The 24,453-nt window shown below is 40.8% G+C and overlaps 1 protein-coding gene across 12 annotated transcripts in view; it reads right to left on the reverse strand.

Moving 5' to 3' along the window:
• Window positions 1-24,453, reverse strand: part of DLG2 (discs large MAGUK scaffold protein 2) — a 1,355,349-nt gene that overhangs the window by 1,050,969 nt on the left and 279,927 nt on the right. For 10 of the 12 annotated variants that reach the window (XM_067466491.1, XM_067466494.1, XM_067466498.1 and 7 more), the window contains one exon: window positions 5,008-5,082. In XM_067466491.1, coding sequence (XP_067322592.1) covers window positions 5,008-5,082 — 75 coding nt within the window. The remainder of the gene's footprint in view (window positions 1-5,007; window positions 5,083-24,453) is intronic. The other 2 variants (XM_067466492.1, XM_067466501.1) reach the window with 1 other exon arrangement.

Raw genomic sequence — 24,453 nt, forward strand, 5'->3', positions numbered from 1 at the left:
ATTTCAGAGTTTTCTCAAGCAATACTCAGAGGTGGCTTTTGCCAGTTCCTTTGTCTGAAATATAGCACACAGCATCTAGTATTCATTGTCAGTCTCCCAGCTAAGTACTAACCAGGACTAACCCTACCTAGGTCCTAAGAGCACATGGGACTTATTGCCTTTAGAATATAAGCAATCATAATACAATGATGCACATGCCATCAACAGGTTTCTGGCTCCACTGAGTTGTCATAGTTTTAGTATTATTTTCCTTGAATACTCTGAAGTTAGCCACCCCGAATCCCTCTGCAGAGGTCAAGATAGGATGGGATACAAATGTCCTAAATAAATAAATAAATAAATAAATAAATAAGAAGCAATATAAGTATAGGAAGTTGAGGCTTACTTCAGCACTGGAGATGGAACAGAATATTCTAACACATCTGAGGGCAGCATGCTAGCTAAGGAAGTGTAAAGGAAGCCACGTGGAATACAAAATAAAATCCTGTCCTCCTGTATCTCAGAGGTATCTCCTTCCTTTTCCTTATTATCATCTACCTAAGGCTGAAACCTTATTTTGCACCATGCATTTTGCACCATTCATAGGAAATGGGGCGAGTACAACTTAACTTACATGCCAACGCAGAGAAGAATGGATGACTACATAGAATGTATCCTAGAACAAATCAGGCATGTGCTCTCCCTGGAAGCCAAAAGGACACTTTGGTCATATCACATTGGTCATATCATGAGAAGAGATGATTCACAAGAAAAAAAATATAATGTTTGGTAAAATGGAGGGCAATAGGTAAAGAAGAACATCACATTTCAGGTGAATAGATGTAATCAAGGAATCCATGGTTGCCCTGAGTCTGCAATACTTGAAAAGGGATGTTGAGAGGGTGACTTGGGAGTCTTTCCTTCATAGGATCACCACAAGTTCAAGTCAATTTGAAGACAACCACAAAAGCACAGACAAATATTTTAATATGTTTTCATCAGCTTCCCTGTTCATTGGAAACCAAGGACTGCATCCTGTACATAAAAGCCCAAGAAAGAAGAAATGATAAAAGCAATGACCTGAAGTTTCAAAGCACACCTACCTAAACTGCCCAAGTAAGCAACTAATTCTGCAGACTAACTCATAAGAAATTCTTGCTTTAACCCAAAGCTAATGATGTTTATTACAGCAAATAATTAAAAAATGAATACATTGTACATTGCTGCAATCAAAGAAAGGCAATTGTATGGAAATAAAAAGCTTTTTTGCTTACCCTTTTTCCCTAAAACCTACTGCTTACCATTAATTTATAACATGCTAACATGATGTGCTTTTAAAAAATGTGTATAAAGAAATCCAAACACAAGTTCTTAATAATTCACACAATTCTCCAGTTAAACAAGCAAATCAAAACAGAAATGGTGATAAAACAGGCCTTCCATCTTACCATTTCTTATTATTTCCTATGCATAAGATAAAAATGGTACAGAATATATTCTTATGATCACAATGGGAATAAAGAGAATAAACAAACAAACAAGTAAACCCAAAAGGAATTTTCTATCCGGAAATGGCAACAGAACAGAATACCAACCAAATGCTATCAAGGAAAAGATATGGTGTCCAATGATTTATCAAACACTGGCTGATATTCTCAGGGGCTCACTTTGCAGGATCTGATACAACTGCCAATGTTTTTTCTGACTTTCCTAGTGACTCAAATGCAATCTTGAATCAACAAGTCCTGTTCTGCACCCTTGTGCAGAAGCCAAGATATTCTCCAGCCCAAACACACCCATGCTTACTTCAGTGTCTCATAAAATTTCATGGGATCAACATCCAAATAATTATGCACAATGCTGCATAGATATTGAGTACCATCAAGTACTGTGTTTGATGGTGCTTGCTCCTAAATACAGTCAACCCTCTGTATCTACAGATTCAACCAGCCATGGCTGAAATATATTTCAGGGGGAAATCCAATAAGAAATCCCTAGTTTGGCCATGCACCAAGTGCTATGCTGAAATGTAGGCGTATTCTGCTGTAGCCTCCTGACATTTCACAAATCCGCAGCCTTTTTCTGGCACACATTTGAGTTGTTCACCATTTTATATATGGAGTGCCATTTCACTATACTTTACTTACAATACAATTGTATATAGCAAGACTGGAGCATCCATGGATTTTGGCAAGCATGGGGAACTGAAACTAAACCCAAGTGACCACCAAGGGCCCACTGTAGCAGCTGAATCCTTGCATCTCTTTTTCCTTAATATTTCTGCTAGTTTGCCCTTGCCTTTCAGTGTAGATTCTGCCCATCTCTACGCAACCAAAAACCAAATTAACCATTAGAGTGGTTTCAGCCTCTTCTCAGAAGAAGCCAAAGAAGAAACACTTATGAAAGTAAGCCCTTCATGTGATTTGCAAAGAGCTTAAAAAGCTTTTTCCTTCTGAGTGTGCATGCACAATCTTTGCACTTTAGAAGAAATAATATATGGGACATACATCACTGCAGTGAAATATTGCATATCTGTGTGTGTGTGTGTGTATTTGTAATGTTTGTGTGTTTTGACTCTACTGTGACTTGCTGTGAGCCACGAGCAGAGGCAGGTAAGAATATTATTATTATTATTATTATTATTATTATTATAATTATTATTAAGTATATAGCATGGTTCCCGTATTTGTGGAATTGATTAATACAGTTTCACTTATTCACATAGGTTTATGCATAGCCTGGAAGAAAAATGGAGACCACTCCTTTCCTGCTTTCTGGTTGTGTGGATATCTCTGCTGATGTCAGAGCAAAGCATTCACAAAGGCCAGGAGCTTGCATGGAGCTTCATGGGTGGCTGGAAATAGTGGCAAGACAGAGGATGAGGGGATGGTCCAATGAGGCTAATGGGGTCTTGGGTTGGTCGGACTGTGTAGACACCAACATGGCAATGCAATGGGTTTGACCTGGAATGTCTCATCACTTCCAGGGCCAGTCCAGAGCATTTATTTAGAGACCACTGTAGACTTGCTTATAGATGTGTTTGCATGCTTCTGGAATCACATGCCCTCCATCTCGAACAGGACGCTACAACAACTAGAAGCTAGAGCAAGGGTCCTCAAACTTTTTAAACAGAGGGCCAGGTCACAGTCCCTCAAACTGTTGGAGGGCCGGATTATAATTTGAAAAAAAAACCTTGAATACATTTCTATGCACACTGCACATATCTTATTTGTAGTGCAAAAACACCGAAAACAACACAATAATCAAAGTGAAGAACAATTTTAACAAATATAACCTTATTAGTATTTCAATGGGATGTGTGGGCCTGCTTTTGGCTGATGAGATAGGATTGTTGTTGTTGTGTGCTTGTTTCAGGCTAAGGTTGACCCTGAGCGAGGGCCGGGTAAATGACCTTGGAGGGCCGTATCCGATCCCAAGGCCTTAGTTTGAGGACCCCTGAGCTAGAGCAACTAAAGGCCAGGCATTTCAACTCGAAATATCACAGCTCCTTGTATGGTACTGAAGTGCTGCATCTTTCTCATGTTTTAGAGAAAAGGGAGATTTTCTGGATTTATAGAGACTCTAATGCCACATGGCCTCAGCTTAGAGGATAACACTATTCTTCACTGATGAATACAGGAAGGAGTGTTGTAAACAGACCCCTTGGATACAGCTCAGTTTCATCTTTAGCAACTTAAGAAGGATGAAATTGGCTTTTTCATGGCTTCCACCCTGCTAGCAAGAGCCTGGCAACATTTTGGATTTTATTAGCAGATCTAGTCTTGAAGAGGCCTATCCTTCAGGCTCCTTCCCCTGAGGACTGCTTTTTGAAACTATTCCAACCATAAAAAATGCCTTCAGTTGTATGTTATTTTTGGCAGCTTTCAAGTAGGCATGCCATGTTTAGATTAGACGTGGTATGTCCATCATGGAATGGGAAGGAGGTGCCTTCAATGCCCTGATTAACTCCCTTTGATCAAAGCATATCTTTAGTGAAACAAGTCAAATTGTTTTAAACTATAGGTTTTTAAAGTTCCGTATTTCAAGGCTTCGGGTCTGAAACTATGCAGAATTTACATTTTGACCATGATGCTCAGACTACACTTATACAGAAAAAGGAAAACTCATTTCACGTGGTTGATTTCTGTGTAGACTTGCACCGGGTCAACATTGTACCATAGTACGCAAGCATACCACAGAGTTGTGCTAGGTCCTCCAATACAATTCAATGGTAACTTATAGGAGAATCATAACACAGAATAGCATGGAGAACATAGAAAAATCCTAGAGACCATTTTCTCCCAGACATTGATAACTCCTGTTAGAGATAAGGATTCCACATTTACTCTGATTTTGCTATATTTATTTTTGGACTTCTTCCTACACATATTTAGAATCACAGAATCAGAGAATTGGGAGGAACCAAAAAGTCCATCTATTTAGAAAGAAAGTAACCTTGCTCAATTCAATGGTACATGGTCCCAACCTAGAATTTCTCCTGTAAAAAGGATGGATTTGGAGTCAACTATTTGAAATGAGATAAAAGTGCCTTATTGGGGTGATTTGAATGCAATATTCCTGCTTCTTGGCAGGGGGTTGGACTGGATGGCCCATGAGGTCTCTTCCAACTCTTTGATTCTATGATTCTATTCAGATGAGCAAAACAAGGAAAAACCATAACTGCACAAGAGAATATCATTCTCTTCCTATGAGCTCATAATAACTATCACCAAGGAAGCATCTGCCAAACATTTCTGAGGTTATTTCCGACCACACAGTGACACACTAGCACTTCACACACTGCGGTATTCTGGAGGCTGTAAACATCTAAAGAAGGATTCACACACAGTGCTAGAGCAATGTTGTAAAAGCTAAGCTTCAAAGGCAAACCAGAGAGCGTAATTATTTCCATGTTTGTTTCAAAAGTTTATCAAATGGTCCAGTATTACACCCTTGAGTCTGCTTCTAGTGCACAGACCTCTTCATCCTCTCAAAGCTTTGCAAACAAATAAAAAGGCACAGACTTACAGAAGAATGCTGGATCGGTATCCATCCAGGCGATTCGACCGAGCATTTGTGGGCTGGGCACCTGGTATGGCTCTGCTGCAGACAAGGAAACAAAACAGAAGGTGTATTAGATAATCTCACAACAAATTACTGGAAATATTCCAATCGAGTATTGTTTGAGAAACAGCTGTAAACTCAGTGATAAAGTACATAATTTGCATTTTAAAAGCCACAAGTTGAATCTTTAGCATCTCCAAAGTTTCTGGGTGAGGACAAATATCTGCCTGCTATTAATCAAAGACTAGTTTACCAACATAAGGCCTTTCCACACAGCCATATAAACCAGAATGGTAATGGCGCTCCATGCAGTAATGCCAGCCACATGACCTTGGAGGTGTCTACAGACAATGCCAGTTCTTCGGCTTAGAAATGGAGATGAGCCCCAATCCCCAGAGTTGGACAAGACTGGACTGAATGTCAGGGGAAAACCTTTACCTATCAAGGCAGAAAATCCCACAATATCTGCTTTGAACTGGGAGCTGTTCCACACAGCCATATAACCCAGAATATCAAGGCAGAACATCCTACAATATCTGCTTTGAACTGGGTTATCTTGAAATGGCAGGGGGAAGGTTTCAGGAAAGGAGAGACCAAGAGAGTTCCGGAGGTCTAAAAAGCAAGGATTTTATTACCAGCTAGGACCCTGGTGAGGAGTTCTCTCCTAAAGCACCAGAGCAAATGATAGAGGGGCGGATTGTGGCTTTTATAGATTCCAGGTTCAAGCAAACTAAGAACATGCTACAACATACATTTACATCATTCACTGTATCATCTTAGCATCATAAGAATATCGAATTCTAACTTCCAACATGCAAAAAGCATGTCTCTGTGTTTCTAAAGAGCAAGCATGGCTTACACTCATCAATCAAGGGGCCCACTTGTACCTGTCAAGAAGCTCCTTCCTTAGAGCCTAGATATACCAGCCTTTGTGGCTTATCTCTCTCTTGGAATGTCCCCCTCCCTCTTGCTGTGCTTGTTAGCTTGGGTTTCTTATACAGAGAGAGTCTGATTTTTCTATGCATTTCAGTGTTTGTAAAATACACACAATTTATAAATCAATCAATCAATATCTATTTTTCCAATATCTCCTCATCAATTTGAGTCCACACTGCCATATATTCCACCTCAAAGCAGATAATGTGGGGTTTTATTCAGCTGTATGGAAGGGGCCCAGGATAGACCACTGGTCTCATTTGCAATGTTCACAGATGTGAAAGAAACATAGAATCATACACATGAATGATACCCAATGAATGATCCAACCCAATCCCTTGCCAGGGCAGCACCTCTGATAAGCAGGCATCTAATCTCCTTTTAAACACCTTCAAAGAGAGAGAGTCCACCATATTCCAGGGTAGTTTATTTCCCTGTCAAATATATCTTGCCATTAATAAGTTCTTCTTAATATTTAATTGAGATCTCTGTTCTTGGAACTTGAATCTATTCGATTCAGGTTCTATCCTCTGAATAGCAATAAAGAAGCTCATTTCATCTTCTGCTTGATAGCCCTCTAGATATGATTGATTGATTGATTGACTGCTTATTTAGATCCTCCTCTCTCTGTCTAAAGATCTCAATAAAATCAACCTGACTAATTTAAACTGTGTAAAAATAAAATGACATTTCAAGGATAAAAGTATCTTAAGCAATGTAACCATCTTGGGAGACAGATTAAAATTGGTTGAAATAATTTACAATGATGTAAAATCATCAATGTGTGAGTGTTTTTATGGCATCAGTTTGGCCCCAACTAAAGAACTCTGTTGGCAGCAGAATAACAATACTGATGTCAATCAAGCTCTCAAGGGTAAAGTGTTCCATAACTCCAGGAGCATCTATCTACACTATACAATTAATGCATGCTAACATCACTTTAACATCCATGGCTCAACACTATGGAATGTTGGGATTTGTAGTTTAATGAAGCTCCAACGCTCTTGACCAGAGAGGTTATTGGCCTTGTAAAAGTACAACTTCCATGAGCCCAAAGTGTTAAGTCATGGCCATTAAATTTCATTAAGTTTACAGTGCAACTCCTATTACTTCAAGCTGGCTATAATGTTCCCCCTCAAATCTTTTATTCTCTAGACCAGGGGTTCTCAATTTTTTCAGCTTTTTTTCGTGTCAGGAGCAGCTTGAGAAATTACAAGTTGCTTCTGGTGTGAAAGAATTGGCCGTCTGCAAGAACGTTGCCCAAGGGATGTCCAGATGTTTTGATGTTTTACCATCCTTGTGGGAGCCTTCTCTCTCCTTGTGGGAGCCTTTCTCTCATGTCCCTGCATGGAGAGCTGTAGTTGACAGAGGGAGCTCATCCGCGCTCTCCCCGGATTTGAATCTGCAACCTGTCAGTCTTCAGTCTTGCTGGCACAAGGGTTTAACCCACTGCACCACTGGTTGCGGAGAGCCCTTTTTGAAACAAACGTTTTTTGAGGAGCCCAAAGAAGTGTGTATGTGTGCATGTGTGTGTGTGTATGTGTGTGTGTATGTGTGTGTGTGTGTATATATATAGTGTGTGTGTGTGTATGTGTGTGTGTGTGTGTGTATATATATATATATATATATACGTGCGCGTGTGTGTGCATATCTCAAGCATGGGCCAGGCCAGCGACAGAATAGATGGACAGTGTTTGTGTGAACTAATTCACACAGTGCAAAAGAAAGAAAGAAAGAAAGAAAGAAAGGGCAATATATTTAAAATGAAGAACAATTTTAACCAACATAAACTTAACAGTATTTCAGTGGAAGACCCCAGGGGCCATCCAGTCCAACCCCCTTTCTGCCACACAGGAAAAACACAATCAAAGCAGCCCAACATAGGGCACACAGAAGACAGGACGACTTGGAAGGTGCTGAACAGACTGCGCTCTGGCACTATGGGATGCAGAGCTAACCTTAAGAAACGGGGCTACGAAGTAGAGTTCATGACATGAGAGTGTGGAGAAGAGCGAACCATATACCACCTATTACAATGCAGCCTGAGCCCTGCCACATGCACAATGGAGGACCTTCTTATAGCAACACCAGAGGCACTCCAAGCAGCCAGCTACTGGTCAAATGACTTTTAATAGAATGCCAAATTTTTAAACTTTGTGTTTTCTCAAATACATCACAATTGCACCCTTGGTTTGCTCCTGACACGATAAATATAAATAGCCCAACAGATGGGCATCCAGCCATTGTAGTAACAATAACAACAACAATAATGGCAACCCCCTTCTGCCATGCAGGAAAAACACAACCCTGTGTGGTGAGAGAGAAACAGGGTTTTAGAAGCAATGAAAGCAAGGGGGGGTCTGGGTGGCAAGATAAAGAGTCTGGTCAGCAAGGGAAGCATGGGTTTTGGGCAGCAAGGAGAAGAGCCTGAATTGTGGGGGAGGCGGAAGGAGAAAGGGCCTGTGTTCAGTTAGGATGCTGCAGTTGCCGTTTCTGGCAGCTCAAAACTTTAATTTCCCTGTATTTTTCAGGAGGAGAAAAGAGGAGTCAGAAAGCACCATGGCACCGCAAAGCACCTCACTGTCACCCAAAGAGCCCAAAGGGCTCCACAAAGCACTGTTTGAGAATCCCTGCTCTTGACTAAAGATACCACTTCTACCATAGGTTACAAATTATTACCATGGCTCAGGCAGCGATGGCTTCAACATATTGTTATAGTTCTTTTTCTTCAAAGCATCCTTCCAAGTTCTGCTTCAGACTATGTGCCTCAGGGCAGTATTCCCTCCCCACCAGTATGCCTTCTCCATTATGAATGCTCACTTCTCAGCTGTAAATATTTCTATCCCCGCCTTCAGTGCAGTGGAAAATGTGAGTTGTATACTAATAACCTTGTTCCAAACTCCCTCTCTTTCTCCCCCTGAGCTAATATAGTATGTTGTTCTCACAATTTGTTAATATGTGATAATCTGGCACCCAAGAGAGAGAAGGGTTAATTTAACTTCCAGCTTCCTGCAGGGCTGTATGATTTTCTACTCAAAGAGTTCTGAGCAGATCATTTCCCTTGCCATTTTTTGTGATTCAATTATGTTTGTGCAAAGACTCTATACCAAATGAATCAAGGCCAGGTTCAGGTTCGCTGAATTGTAAAGCTCAATATAATTTGATTCAGTATTTTAATTATTCCGTAAGTTACCTTGCATGGGCAAAGAGGAGACAAATTAATATTTTCAGCAGATAAAGAAAAAGTTGCAATCATCCAACGGCTACCGTTGAGCAAGAGTAAGTAGCAACTAGATCCAAAGCTCCTAGTAGATCTCTAGTTGATGTACAATAAATGATTTACCAACAAAGCCACACTATCAGACTGCAAAAATGAAGAAAACTTCATTTCAGCAGCCTAGAGACCACAGCCCAATATCAGAAAACTCTTAGGGGTACATTCCAGTATTGGGCAGCGCTAAGAGAATACAGAGAAGAGTAAAATAAAACTGGGTACAATATAACCTCTACATTCATGAAGGATAAGTTGCAGGACTTTGTGTGGAAACAGGAAACCATGGGTTATACAGAATCCTGTTAAATAACTTCCCACAGAAGCATACCATAGAATCACCTGGAAGACCTATGTTCTGTCGCCGCTGGAGCTGAAATTAAATGCTTCTAAGAGAGGATGCAAGGCCTGCGTCCAGCAGGAAGCCCAGGGGCCCGAGAAAGAACCTTTAGAGGAATTTTCCCTATTAAACAGGCTTTAGGAGACATAAGCTCAAATACAACAGTCTTTATTAAAGAACAAGCAGGAATTGTAAGATTTCTAAATAGTCTATTGGCTCTTGCAGTCTTGTTTACAAGAAACAGGCATTATCTTCAAGAAACTTTGTTTAACAGAATAATTCCCCTTTAAAGCTCCTCCCAGGCTGCTGTGAACTTAAACCTGACTAGTTTGAGTCTGCTACTGGCTGAACTGCATCTCAGAACCGAACAGACATACCAGCAGGCTTGAAATCACTTAGCTGAAGATGAAGAGCTGTTATTCCCTCCGGAGGGCCTCAGGGCTGTGAAGCTGTTCCCTGGAACCCTTTGGGAATCTGTAGAGGCCTTTAATCTGTTCTTCCCCAGGAAGTCTTAAAAGACAAAGTCTTTGCACAGGAGAAACGTCTGTATGCATCCTCTGCCTTGGCTTCCCTTGCTGTGACTAACTGAAAAATGGCCCCTTCCCTCCAAAAAGCAAAAAGCAGGACCAGGGATCCTAACTATAATTGGCAGGTGGCTTACCCTATAAATGCAAATTATAACAGGAAACCCCCTGCTGCAAAATCCCAAGCATGGGATTGCACACAAACATTTAAACACAGCAAATAAATCTGGAGCTCCTGGAACAGCTGTTCCAGAACAACCTAAACTAGCATTACTCAACCTAGGGATCAGGACCCCTTGGGGGTTGTGAAGAGATGTCAGAAGGGTTGAACAAAAACCATCAGAAACACAGTATTTTCTGTTGGTCATGGGAGTTCTGTTTGGGAAGCTTGACCCAATTCTATCATTAGTAGGGTTAAGAATGCTCTTTCATTGTAGGTGAACTATAAGCCCCAGCAACTACAACTCCCAAATATCAGGGTCTATTTTCCCCAAACTCCACCAGTGTTCACATTTGTGTATATTGAGTATTCATGCCAAGTTTGGTTCAGATCCATCATTGTTTGAGTCCACAGTGCTTTCTGGATAAAGGTGAACTACGACTCCAAAACTCAAAGTCAATGCACACCAAACCCTTCCAGTGTTTTCTGTTGGTCATGGGAGTTCTTGTGTGGGAAGTTTGGTTCAATTCCATCATTGGTGGAGTTCAGAATGCTCTTTGATTGAAGGTTAACTATAAATCCCAGCAACTACAACTCCCAAATGGCAAAATCAATCCCTCCAAACCCTAACAGTATTCAAATTTGGGTGTATCAAGTATTTGGGCATATCAAGTATTTAGTCCCATGAATGAAAATGCATCCTGTATATCAGATATTTACATTACGACCCATAACAATTGCAAAATTACTGTTATGAAGTAGCAATGAAAATGAAGTAGAAACATGAGGAACTGTATGTAGGGATCATGGCATTAGGAAGGTTGAGAACCACTGATCTAGACAATGTCTAGAGGTGACATGTTTTGTCAAATTTTGGGAAAATGAAATCATGAGTGTCAGTTCCACAGATACACAGGTTATACTGTATAACTTGACAATTTCCCCAAAATTTACAAAGCATGGCTGAAAAGTATGCATGCCTTCTCAGGACTCCAGCCCAGTTTTATCACTTCAAAACACAACTCTAGCTCAACACACAGTTTCCCATAAAGGAAAGGAAAGCTTACATCCACACAACTGGGGGGGGGGGGGGGGGGGTCCTTTCCCTTCAGTCACCAGCGTCAATATAATTATAATAAGGCTTCCTCTAAACCTCAGCCAATATTTTTAACACTGGGAAAGTAAGAAAAATAAGCTGAAGTATATCTGAAGGACATGGCAAGGAATGACCAGCAGCGATAGGCATATGGCTTACTTAGATTGGAAGCAAAACCATGTGCAATCACTCTAACATGCCAGTGATTTAACTTTCACAACATGTACAACACCCAGGCCTGATGTGAGTGCATTAAACTTGTAATCCAGCACATTAAGGTAGCACTCACTCATTCTCCTGTGAAAACTAACAAATTAGCTGGAAATCAAAATGTGCAAATACGATACACCTCTTATGAAAGTCTTGCTGATTATTAGTTCCTACAATTCATTTCAAAACCTGTAAAGCTGCTTAAAAAGAGGCTTGGGAAATGGAATATTATGCTATTGAACAAGTATCCACAGTTTAGAAAAAGGGTGTTATGAAGAACAGATCAATTTCTGCACGTCATGGGTCAGAAAAAACTATTGAAGTATATGGCTGAGTCAAGCAGATCAAGAAGGAAATAATATCAAATAGCATTATGGACATTTGAACTCAAATTCTTCTATCTTAAAAAAGTTAACTTTCTTATATCTTTACAAATTTCCTTTCTGAAAGTCAGGCCAGAACTTTTCTGGACCACAAATTCCTTTTGTTTTGTTGTTGTTTTTTTAACTACAGCCCCATAATTCCTTAATCAACAAATCCTCCTAAGTTCTAGCTTAGGCAGTGTTTCTCAACCTGGGGTCAGGACCTCTGGGAGGGGGTCGTGAGGGGGTGTCAGAGGGGTCACCAAAGACCATCAGAAAACACATATTTTCTTTTGGTCATGAGATTCTGTGTGGGAAGTTTGGACCAATTCTTTCATTGGTGGGGTTCAGAATGCTCTTTGATTGTAGGTGATCTATAAATCCAAGCAACTACAACTCCCAAATGTCAAGGTCTATCCCCCCCCCCCCAACTCCACCAGTGCTCACATTTGAGCATATTGCATATTTGTGCCAAGTTTGGTCCCAATCCACCATTGCTTGAGTCCACAGTGCTCCCTGGATATAGGTGAACTACAACTCCAAAACTCAAGCTCAATGCCCACCAAAACTCTTCCAGTATTTACTTTCGGTCAAGGGAGTTCTGTGTGCCAAGTCTGGCACAATCTGCATTTTGGGTTATCTGCTGATTTTTCAATCCTGGCCTTAATTGCATTTGTTCTGATGGCTTGCTCCTGGGCTTCAAGAATCAGGCCTTCTGCTTCCTTCTTCAGGGTTCCATTTGTGAGCCATAACCAGGTCTTCTCCTTGTCAGCTCCATGATTTCATCAGCTTCCTTGCACAATCTGCATTTTGGGTTATCTGCTGATTTTTCAATCCTGGCCTTAATTGCATTTGTTCTGATGGCTTGCTCCTGGGCTTCAAGAATCAGGCTTTCTGCCTCCTTCTTCAGGGTTCCATTTGTGAGCCATAACCAGGTCTTCTCCTTGTCAGCTCTTCCTTCAATTTTGTCAAAGAATCAGTACAAAAAACTGCCGTCAAAACCAGAGCTGACAGCTAGCACAACAAAGAACTGCAGGGGCAATTCCTTGGCATTATCATCATCATCATCATCATAATCATCATCATCATTAAGATGAATAAACTGTATTGTTATTAATGTGCTGTTGGCTGCCTTGGGTTCCACTATCTGGAGAAAGGTGGGAAACAATGAATAAAATACATTTTAAAAAGTAAATAAAAGTAAATGCTGGTAAGCGGCTGTCATTTGGCAATTTGATTGATGTTCTCTCTGCTGCTAGATTCACTGCAGAAAGTCCTGGTTATTTTAGTCATGCCATTTAGCACTTTTAATTTATTTTTCTTTCAAGTTTAGTTGCTGGTTGCCTTGAATGCCACAACTGATAGAAAGGAAGGAAATCAATCATTTTTTCAATAAGTGAACAAATATGTAGTGGAGTCTGCAAATGCGATTCAGTTTTGTATGTAAACATGGACAGCAGCTGTAAAATTCAATTACACCTTCACATTTTTGCTTTAAAAGATTTAATGTCTGAAATGTAACCATGAATGATGCTTGCAATGAAACTAGCATCCCAAGCACCAGCAGTCATCATCAGCATGATGAAAAATGATCTTACCTCCCATGTGTGCCTCATACCTTCCAACTAGGTAGTAAAGGTTTTTTGGTCGTGACAGGAGCGATTTGAGAAACTGCAAGTTGCTTCTGGTGTGAGAGAATTAGCCGTCTGCAAGACCGTTGCCCAGGGGACGCCCGGATGTATTGATGTTTTTATCATCCTTGTGGGAGGCCTCTCTCATGTCCCCGCATGAGGAGCTGGAGCTGATAGAGGGAGCTCATCCGCCTCTCCCCGGATTCGAACCTGTGACCTGTCAGTCTTCAGTCCTGCTGGCACAGGGGTTTAACCCACTGCGCCACTGGTAGTATAGGGGAAAGTCTAGTTGAATCCAACTTGGGGGGTAGTGCTCATCTCCATTTCTAAACCAAAGAGCTGCCGTTGTCTGTAGACGCCTCCTAGGTCATGTGGCCAGCATAATTGCATGGAGCGCCATTACCTTCCAGCCGGAACTGTACCTATTAATCTACTCACATTTGCATGTTTTTGAACTGCTAGGTTGGCAGAAGCTGGGGCTGACAGCGGGAGCTGATGGAGTTTCTGGATTTGCCTTTCAGATTTTGCATTATACTTTGTATTGTGCTTTTTCTTATCTTTTATATCAGTGTTTCTCAACCTGGGGGTCAGGACCCCTGAGGGGGTGTCAAAGGGGTCACCAAAAACCATCAGAAAACACAGTATTTTCTGGTGGTCATTAGGATTCTGTGTGGGATGTTTGACCCAATTCTATTGTTGGTCAAGTTCAGAATGCTCTTTGATTGTAGGTGAACTATAAATCCCAGCAACTACAACTCCCAAATGTCAAGATCCATTTTCCCCAGACTCTACCAGTGTTCACATTTCGGCATACTGAGTATTCGTGCCAATTTTGGTCCAGATCCATCATTGCATGAATCCACAGTGCTCCTCTGGATATAGGTGAACTACAACTCCCAAACTCAAGGTCAATGCCCACAAAACCCTTCCAGTGTTTTCTGTTGGTCATGGGAGTTTTGTGTGCCAAGTTCGGTTTAAATCCATCGCTGGTGGAGTTCAGAATGCTTTTTGAGTATAGGTGAACTATAAATCCCAGCAACTACAACTCCCAAATTACAAAATCAATCCTTCCCCCTAACCCCACTAGCATTCACATTTGGGCATATTGGGTATTTGTGCTCAATTTAGTCCAGTGAATGAAAATATATCCTGCATATCGGATATTTACATCACGATTTGTAACAGTACTAAAATGACAGGTGTCAAGTAGCAACGAAACAATATTATGGTTGGGGGTCACCACAACATATGGAACTGCATTATTTATTTATTTATTTATTACTGGTACTTTTACCCCGCCCTTCTCAACCCCCGGAGGGGGACTCAGGGCGGCTTACAAAGAAGGCAGAATTCGATGCCTATACATAATAATACATAGTATACAAAAATATAAAAACAATATACAAAATGTAATTAAAACGATTATCACAATAAAACATCAACAACTGGTACCTAGGACATTGTATAAACATCATATAAAAACATCATATAAAAGTCATTCTTATAATCAGCGTTTCGTTTCCAGAGTTCCACATGACCAATCCGTTAGTCAATTTCCTAGCCATCAATGGAGTTCTTCTTTATTTACCCACTTGTCCAAATGCCTGGTCCCAGATCCATGTTTTTAGTTTTTTCCTGAAAGAAAGGAGCGTAGTTGCAAATCTGATTTCCCCGGGGAGATAATTCCATAGGCGGGGGGCCACCACCGAGAAGGCCCTGCTCCCCGTCCCCGCCAATCTCACCTGTGATAGAGGCGGGGTCGAGAGCAGGACCTCCCCAGAAGATCTTAGGCTCCGGGGTGGGACGTAGAGGGAGATCCGTTCGGACAGATACACTGGGCCGGAGCCGTATAGGGTTTTATAGGTCAAAACCAGCACCTTGAATTAAGAGGTCACGGCATTAGAAAGGTTGAGAACCACTGTTTTATATTGTCCTTAATAATCTTTACTTAAAGGATTTTCTTATCCCTACATGGCGTCTGTGTGGAAAGATGTCCCACGGCTGGGGTGCAACAATGGGAGACATCTTTTCTCCCAGTTTGGAGATGGATTTAAAAGGACATGACTGACTAACTGAGCTACAACCTAGCCATTTTAATTCCAGGTTTTACAGGAAAGCTCCGCCATTGTCCTGGTTTAACTGCATCCCTTGATCCTTACTATGTACCCCAAACACGGCAGTTGCATGGTGCAGGTCTCATTAAATTCAGGAGCCGACTTCTGCGGGTTCATGGGCTGCTTTCTCATTTTCAAACTTATAAGATGCAGCACTCCAATGCTAAGCAGTATTAAAGCCCTAATGGGGTCTGACCAAGCAGTTAATTGCAGATTTTCTCCCTTAGTTTATGGCGCTTTTCATTGATTTTCTAAAACAAATCACCTTTTGTCTTTCAGAGCGAAAGCAGCTCCCCTAAAGACATCTCTCTAAGATCAACGAATGATAAGTTAATGGAATTTTATCGGAAATTTCGTTTGCACTAAACAAGGTCAATGCTTGGAAGAAACGAGATGCCACTTACAAATGGAGATCAAAGTAATTCTATTCTTGCTGCTACCATAGAGACCAACGGGAGGAGGAAAATGAAGAGATTTAGCAAGCTTAATTCCTCCTGAAATTTAAAATTAACTATGAGGGGGAAAGGGGCAATTACCATATTTTTTAAGGACTAAAGAACGGGAAAATAATCTTTTGACAAGATATAATTACAACGTATTTCACCTTCAGTGTGTACACGGAATGTGCACATTTTCCAGGCCGTTCCTTAGAACATTCTTTCTAGAAAAGAAATTGCAGGTTTCCTAAATTTATATTCATAATTGAAACTTTGAGAACTAGCAAACTAGGAGCCAATTTAACACTGGGAGGAAAAAGTTCAAAATCAAAGATGAACCCATAATCTTGGGTTGTTTTTTGTTGTTGTTCTTTTTCACATCAAAATTGCCTCCCAAATGGCAGTGTTTGTCCTCTCAGTATTATTTTCCTTTTTCTTAATCAGCATTGTTTTGCCCTCACTTGCTCTCACTGGTATAAAGTGTACTTGTGGAGGGCACATCCAAGACCACCAATAGCATGTGTGTGCATGCGTGTGTGTGTATAGTTCCAGTCGAAGTATATTCAAACCATAAGATTATCTGCCATACACACACACACACAAACACACACATATACATGCACTAGCCATCCCCTGCCACACATTGCTGTGGCCCACTCTGGTGGTCATGGGAGTTCTGTGTGGGAGGTTTGGCCCAATTCTATCGTTGGTGGGGTTCGGAATGCTCTGTGATTGTAGGTGAACTACAAATCCCAGCAACTACAACTCCCAAATGTCAAGATTCTATTTCCCCCAAACTCCACCAGTGTTCACATTTGGGCATATTGAGTATTTGTGTAGAGTTTGGTCCAGATCCATCATTGTTTGAGTCCACAGTGCTCTCTGGATGTAGGTGAACTACAACTCCAAAACTCAAGGTCAATGTCCACCAAACTCTTCTAGTATTCTCTGTTTGTTATTAGAGTTCTGTGTGCCAAGATTGGTTCAATTCCATCATTGGTGGGGTTCAGAATGATCTTTGATTGTAGGTGAACTATAAATCCCAGCAACTACAACTCCCAAATGACAAAATCATTTTTTTAGTGAAGAACATGCATTGGGTTGTTAGGTGTCTTGTGTCCAAATTTGGTGTCAATTCGTCCAGTGGTTTTTGAGTTTACTTAATCCCACAAACGAACATTACATTTTTATTTAAGGAGATATATAGATCTGAAATGGCAGGAATCTTATGTTTTGAATATACTTGGACTGGAACCATCTTATAGACTTATACTGGAGGAACTAGGGAGGCCCACAAGCAATTCTGGGGGGAATATTTTGGGAAGTGCACTTATGGATATCAGATCCATGGATAAAGGGGTCACACTGTAATCTAACACCCTTTAAGACACATGCAGTCCAGTTCTGGGCACCACAATTCAAGAAGGATATTGACAAGCTGGAATGGGTTCAGAGAAGGGTGACCAAAATGATAAAAGGCCTGGAAGCCAATACCTATGAGGCGTGGCTTTCAGATCTGGGTATGTTTAATTGGAGAAGAGACTTTTGAGAAGGCATATGATAACTAAATTTCCTACTTGACAGATTCAACTGTCTTTCGAGCTGGAAAGGTGGACAGCAAGCTAGACAAATGGTCGGGAGCTTATTCCGACCTGGGCTGGCTTCAAACTCATGACCTCCCAACCAGCTGTGCCTCAACCCGGTCTTTTCCAATATCTCAGCATGGGTTCCACTTATGCGGGGAGATAATTTAACTAATTTATGACACCATAAAACTCTCCAGCAGTGTGCAAAACAATAAGGAAGTACTCCATTTGGCATCACAAGTGGATGGTGAAGCAACAGCTCCCCCGGTGGCCAGAATTTGAAGCATACACTCATAAAGCTGGAAAGTTAAATAGCTTCTGTGTGTCTGTCTATATATGTTGTGTGTTTATGCCATTGAATGTTTGCCATGTATATGTGCATTGTGATCTGCCCTGAGTCCCCTGCGTGCTGAGAAGGGCGGAATATAAATAATGCAAATAAATAAAAAATAAATAAAAATGTCACACTGAGGGGGTGGCAAGCTTGTTTTGGGCTGCCCTGGAAACTAGGGCATGGAGCAATAGATTCAAATTGCATAAAAAGGTATTCCTCTAAATTTTAGGAAGAACCTCTGTTGCTAAGAGTTGTTAAACATTGGAATATGGTGCCTCGTGGGGTCTCCTTCTCTGGTGGTGTCTCCTTCTCTGAAGATTTCTCAGCAGAGGTTGTATGGCCATCCGTTGGGAGTGCTTTGATTTTGCGTTCCTGCACAGCAGAAGGTTGGGTTTTTATGGCTTCTTCCAACTCTATGATTCTAAGAACTCACCATCTGATGATGCCATTAAGACATGTAAACAAAATTATGTGAAACACCACAGCCAAATTGGTAAAGCAAAAGGACAGTGAGGGTAAAAAAGAAGAGGAAAATGGCATCCAAAAGTGGGAAAGAAATTTGATATGAACAACCTTGGAATGATGGCTAGCTAGAAAAGTGCTTTCTCAGGAAGTAATTTGATTTCATCAGGCATGCTATATCCAAGGTGAATATTTAAATTAGACTAAATATTCAATGCTGCCATGTTTGAAATAAATAGCAAATGCCATATCTGGGATAACCAGAAGCCAACAATTATGCTATTTATGAAATGCATCCTTGGTATGGACTTCCACATACTTATTAACGCAGAGATAACTCAGGCCAGTTGCAATCATGCACTTAATTACCACACTAATTACTTCCATTTTGTGCTTTTTAGTGCTACCATTCATTCATGATGGGCATTAGTCCTAGATTTCAACCATCCATTTGGCCTCAGAGGACTAATTAAATTGATCTTAACCTTAGATCCTTTTCTCTACTGGCATCCAGTTTGTGCGCACATGCTGTAGAGGGCATTTAATGTCCCATTCTACACTACTATAGAAATGTTCTGAGGTGTGTTGAGAGTGTTATAAGTGAAATTGAGAAGAACAGAAGTAACATCAACCTCACTCCCCCCCCCCCCCCAAAAAAAAACCCTGTATGGACATAATTCTCTATGAGTAGTTCTCAAGTTTTGATCTTTCTGACCTACATCATGCTTGTAATAAGGAGCCCACAGTGGTGCAGTGGGTTAAACCCTTGTGCCGGCAGGAATGGCCAACCAACAGCTTGGTGGTTCGAATCTGGGGAGTGGGGTGAGTTCCCGTCTGTCAGCTCTAGCTCCCCATATGGGGACATGAGAGAAGCTCCCCACAGGATGGTAAAACATCAATCATCAGGGTGTCCACTGGGCAACATCCTTGCCAATGGCCCATTCTCTCACAACAGAAGCAACTTGCAGTTTCTCAAGTCGCTTCTGAAACAAAAAAAAGTGTAATTATGTTTTATTTGAGTATTTGTATTCTTTTTCATTTTAATATTATTATTTTTGTTATAAGTTATCAACATTATTTTGTATCATTTTGTATTATTTTGATGTGTTTTGTATTTGATTGGGACAATGAATGTTTATCTTTTTGTATGTAAACTGCCCTGAGTCCCCTCCTGGAGAGAGGGCAGTCTATAAATAAATTATTATTATTATTATTATTATTATTATTATTATTATTCACTGAACTACAAAGTAGGGGTGCTAAGAAACCCCGGAGAGTGAAAATGTGTACCAGGACACCAGCAACAGTATCCAATACATATTGTTGCCTGATATGCAGTGAGACTGATGATGCACTTTGCTCATGCTATTCATTAACCCCACTGTGCATCTGTTCTGTTGTGCATGTTTCCCTTTGCTAGCTCTAATACATACTTATGCAAAAACAGCTGTCTAATGGATACAAACGTTGTGCATCTTCACAACTCTTATTTCTGTTGTGCAACTCCTATATAGAATCCCAGACATTTTCTTCAGGTGAGAAGTAAAGAGGGGACAACAAAAACTCCCAGCACAAGATCAATGTTTCAGATGTCATAGCAGAATCATCTCTTCTACATCAAGACACAGCATCATCAGAAGGTGAGGAGAAGAAACCAAAAAGACAACCATGGCCTTACATGGTTTTTCCACTCTCGGACATGATGGCAGAAGTAAGAACGGCATGAAGAGCTGTCCATGGTTCTGAAATGATCACTTTCCTGAATGTGGCAAACACAGTGATTGTTGTATATTCGTTCATTTGCTTCTGACTCTTTGTGACCTCATAGCCAGCCCATGTCAGAGGTCCCTGTCAGCCGTCACCACCCCCAGCTCCTTCAGAGTCAAGCCAGTCACTTCAAGGATACCATCCCTCTATCTTGCCCTTGGTCTTCCTTTTCCCTTCCATTTTCCCCAGCATCATGGTCTTCTCTAAGCTTTCCTGTCTTCTCATTATATGGCCAAAGTACTTCATCTATGCCTCTAATATCCTTCCCTCTAGTGAGCAGTCAGGCTTTATTTCCTGAAGTATGGACTGGTTGGATCTTCTTGCGGTCCAAGGTACTCTCTGAATTTTCCTCCAACACCACAGTTCAAAAGCATGTATCTTCCTTCGCTCAGTCTTCCTTATGGTCCAGCTCTCACATCCGTAGGTTACAGCTCTCACATGGTGGACACATAATAATTGATTTGGCTTGGTTTGGGTAAGGACTTACCTAAAAGTGCTTCATAAACTGAATAAAATAAACTTCAGGTTAGAAATGTGATAATGTGCGATAAAGCGAAACTGGCAGATTTGTCCACCTCTAGCTGGTCAGAACTGAAAAAGACTGAATACTATAGTAAACCTACTATATAAACTAGGTTTTCTTCCAGTGTGATATTCTCTGTGTGCCTGTGCAAATCAGCAAAGCTCCAGTGGTTCCATAAAGCTATGCCAACATACAGCAGCTGAGGCACTGGTCCCGCATGTGTACATCTGAGTCCTGATGGGATTGCTCACATGTAACAGAAATCTTTGTGCCTAATTAAGCTTTGTCAACATGTGTGCTTTTAGTTCACCATCCTCCTTCACCAAGAGATGCCTTTCTCAGGAATTCTCCTTAAAGGCACCATTTTTAAAAGTTCTGCCATGCAGGAATACACAAATACATCACTCCTCAAAGAAGCTGATCCAACTTCCATTGAAAGACCTCCAAAGAATGGAATTCGCCACTTCCCAAGGCACTTCATTCCAACATAAAACAACTTCTATAATACAGGAGTTCTTCTTGATGTTTATGTCATAAGATCAGACACACTGAATCAATTGTGGAATGATAAGTCAGCATGTAAGTAAATCTGATTGATTCAATGAGTCTCTATTATGTGAAACAAATAGACTTGGGTCACTTTATCCTTTCTTTTCAAAAGGTAACTTTCCACGTTCTACTTGAAACACAACAGAAAGATCAAAATACTACCTACATTTCACAGTTTTGTTTCCTTTTTTACTACACATTTCAGAAAGAATAACCTGACAATTTCCATCAGAGCCTTACCGCACTCAAGGCCAGTAAAGTAGACCCACATCTAAGAGTGTGAATTTAATTTGTGAGTTATAGTAGAGATAACAGATGTTGCCCAAGGGTGTTAATCCCAGTGTTAGAACCCCCTAGTCAGGGAGCAGTTGTGTTTTCTAAATGTGATTTTTAAGACCCTAGAAACATCAAAGTATAAATGGAGCCTTCAATCTCTCTTGTTAAGTTTATATTGTATAGATGCATTTGCAGTATGTGAAACGGCTGAAGTTGAAAGTTTTGCAATAATTCTTTTTTATTTTCATCTTCTTCAAAGAAATCTGGAGTTATTCTTACATGCAGCCTATACTCACAAGGTGATCACTGCATTCTTTGTATAATAAATGGGTACAAGCCCTAACATGTCATGGTCATGTAGAATATCATCACCAAGGATGTATTCAATGGCTCCATCAAATATTTCTAAAGTTGTTTAATCATTTATCAGTGGACCTGACATCAAGATGACTTCTCAGGTAACATAGTCCTAAGAACCAAGAATGTCTCCAAATATTTGTTCTGAACTCTCATCCCTCTAGTTCATTAATGCTGTTCACCAGTACGTTCAGGACAACAAAAATCTGGATTTCTCAATTAACACAGAGAATTCATTGTTGTTGTTTATTTTGTTCAGTCACTTCTGCCTCTTCGTGCCCTCATGGACCAGCCCATGCCAGAGCTCCCTGTCAGTTGTCACCACCCCCAGCTCATTCAAGGTCAAACTAGTTACTTTAAGGATAACATCAATCCCTTGCCCTTGGTCGCCCCCCCCCCTTCCTTTTTCCTTCCATTTTCCCAGCATCATTATCTTCTCCAAGCTTTCATAGAATCATAGAATCAAAGAGTTGGAAGAGTTGGCCATCCAGTCCAACCCCCTTCCAAGAAGCAGGAATATTGCATTCAAATCACCCCTGACAGATGGCCATCCAGCCTCTGTTTAAAAGCTTCCAAAGAATTAACCTCCACCACACTCCAGGGCAGAGAGTTCCACTGCTGAACGGCTCTCACAGTCATCTCATTACATGGCCAAAGTACTTCATCTTTGCCTCTAATATCCTTCCCTCCAGTGAGCAGTCGGGCTTTATTTCTTGGAGTACGGACTGGTTGGATCTTCTAGCGGTCCAAGGCACTCTCAGAATTTTCCCCCAACACCTCAGTTCAAAAGCGCCTATCTTCCTTCGCTCAGCCTTCTTTATGGTCCTGCTCTTGCATCCGTAGGTTACTATGGAGAATCTTTGTTGCCAGTGTGATGTCTCGACTCTTCACTATTTTATCGGGATTGGTCATTGCTCTCCTCCCAAGAAGTAAGCATCTTCTGATTTCCTGGCTGCAGTCTGTGTCTGCAATAATCTTTGCACCTAGAAATACAAAGTCTGTCACTGTCTCCATGTTTTCTCCCTCTATTTGCCAGTTATCAATCAGTGTGGTTGCCATCATCTTGGTGTTTTTTTATATTTAACTGCAACCCAGATTTTGCACTTTCTTCTTTCACCTTGGTTATAAGGTTCCTCAGCTCCTCCTCGCTTTCGGCCATCAAAGTGGTATCATCTGCATATCTAAAGTTGTTAATGTTTCTTCCAGCAATTTGAACTCCAACCTCAGATCCATCAAGCCCCACACATTGCATGATGTGTTTTGCATACAAGTTGAATAGGTCGGGTGAGAGTATACAGCCCTGCCATACTCCTTTCCCAATCTTGAACCAGTCTGTTGTTCCATGGTCAGTTCTTACAATTGCTATTTGGTTGTTATACAGATTCCTCAGGAGACAGACAAGGTGGCTTGGGATCCCCATACCAACAAGAACCTGCCCCAATTTATTATGATCCACACAGTCAAAGTCTTTAGAATAGTCAAAAGAACAGAAATAGATGTGTGTTTTTCTGCATATAGATGTTTTTTTCTGAAAGTAGCGAGAATTCACTTCTTCACAATAAAGCAACTATCCCCAACTTATGTCCAAAATCAAAGATTGGCTCAGACAATACACTGTACTTGTGTAGTATATGTCTACATTCAGTAATGTACACCACGCTTGCGCTACAGCATGCTTGTGTTGAATAATTACACTCTGCAACCTATTGTATATCTGCCAATGTAGCTGTCAATCATTTAGTACCTTAAAAACACAGACCATCCAAGAATATGCAGTTTCATGGCTGGAATCCAGTTGATGAGTCACAAGGTGAGTACACCAATTGAATCAATTTCTGAATAGAGAAGCAATGCATAAGTAAATCCAATTGATGCATTCATGTTGAAACTAGCAATTAGATTTATGCCCATGTGAAATGGTTAGGTTTGTGGGACTCCATTTATGAAACCAAAAAGTAAGTCAATTATAAAATGGAAAAAGTAGAAGACAATTTATTCAAGTGTGTAATACCCACAAGATTCAAGAAAGAATAATCTTGTACATACAGAATGAAATTGTACCCTCAGTACGCCCTTCCCTGACTTTTCCTTTGTGTCGGAGGTTACTGCATTCCACTGATTTCTCCTTCCCACCCAGGTTCCCATTGCATCCACTGCAGCTGTTCTCTTTTAACATGCAGTACTTTAACTCTAGCAGACACACAGTCTTTAACTCTGAAGAGGTAGGCACAGCTTCATCATATCAGAACCAGAAGTAGAAGAAAATCCTCCTTCTATACCAATTGCCACTGCCCTTGTCTTAGGACCTTTCCAGACAGGCCCTATATCCCAGAATCCGATCCTAGATTTTCTTCTTTAAACTGGATTATATGAGTCTGCACTGTCAGATAATCTGGGATAAACAGAAAACCTGGGCTCAGATCCTGGGATGTAGGATCTGTCTGGAAGGTCCCTTAGAAGCGGAGAAGATGAGGA

This window comes from Anolis sagrei, chromosome 3 (assembly GCF_037176765.1).
Source record: "Anolis sagrei isolate rAnoSag1 chromosome 3, rAnoSag1.mat, whole genome shotgun sequence".
Taxonomy (NCBI): Eukaryota; Metazoa; Chordata; class Lepidosauria; order Squamata; family Dactyloidae; genus Anolis; species Anolis sagrei.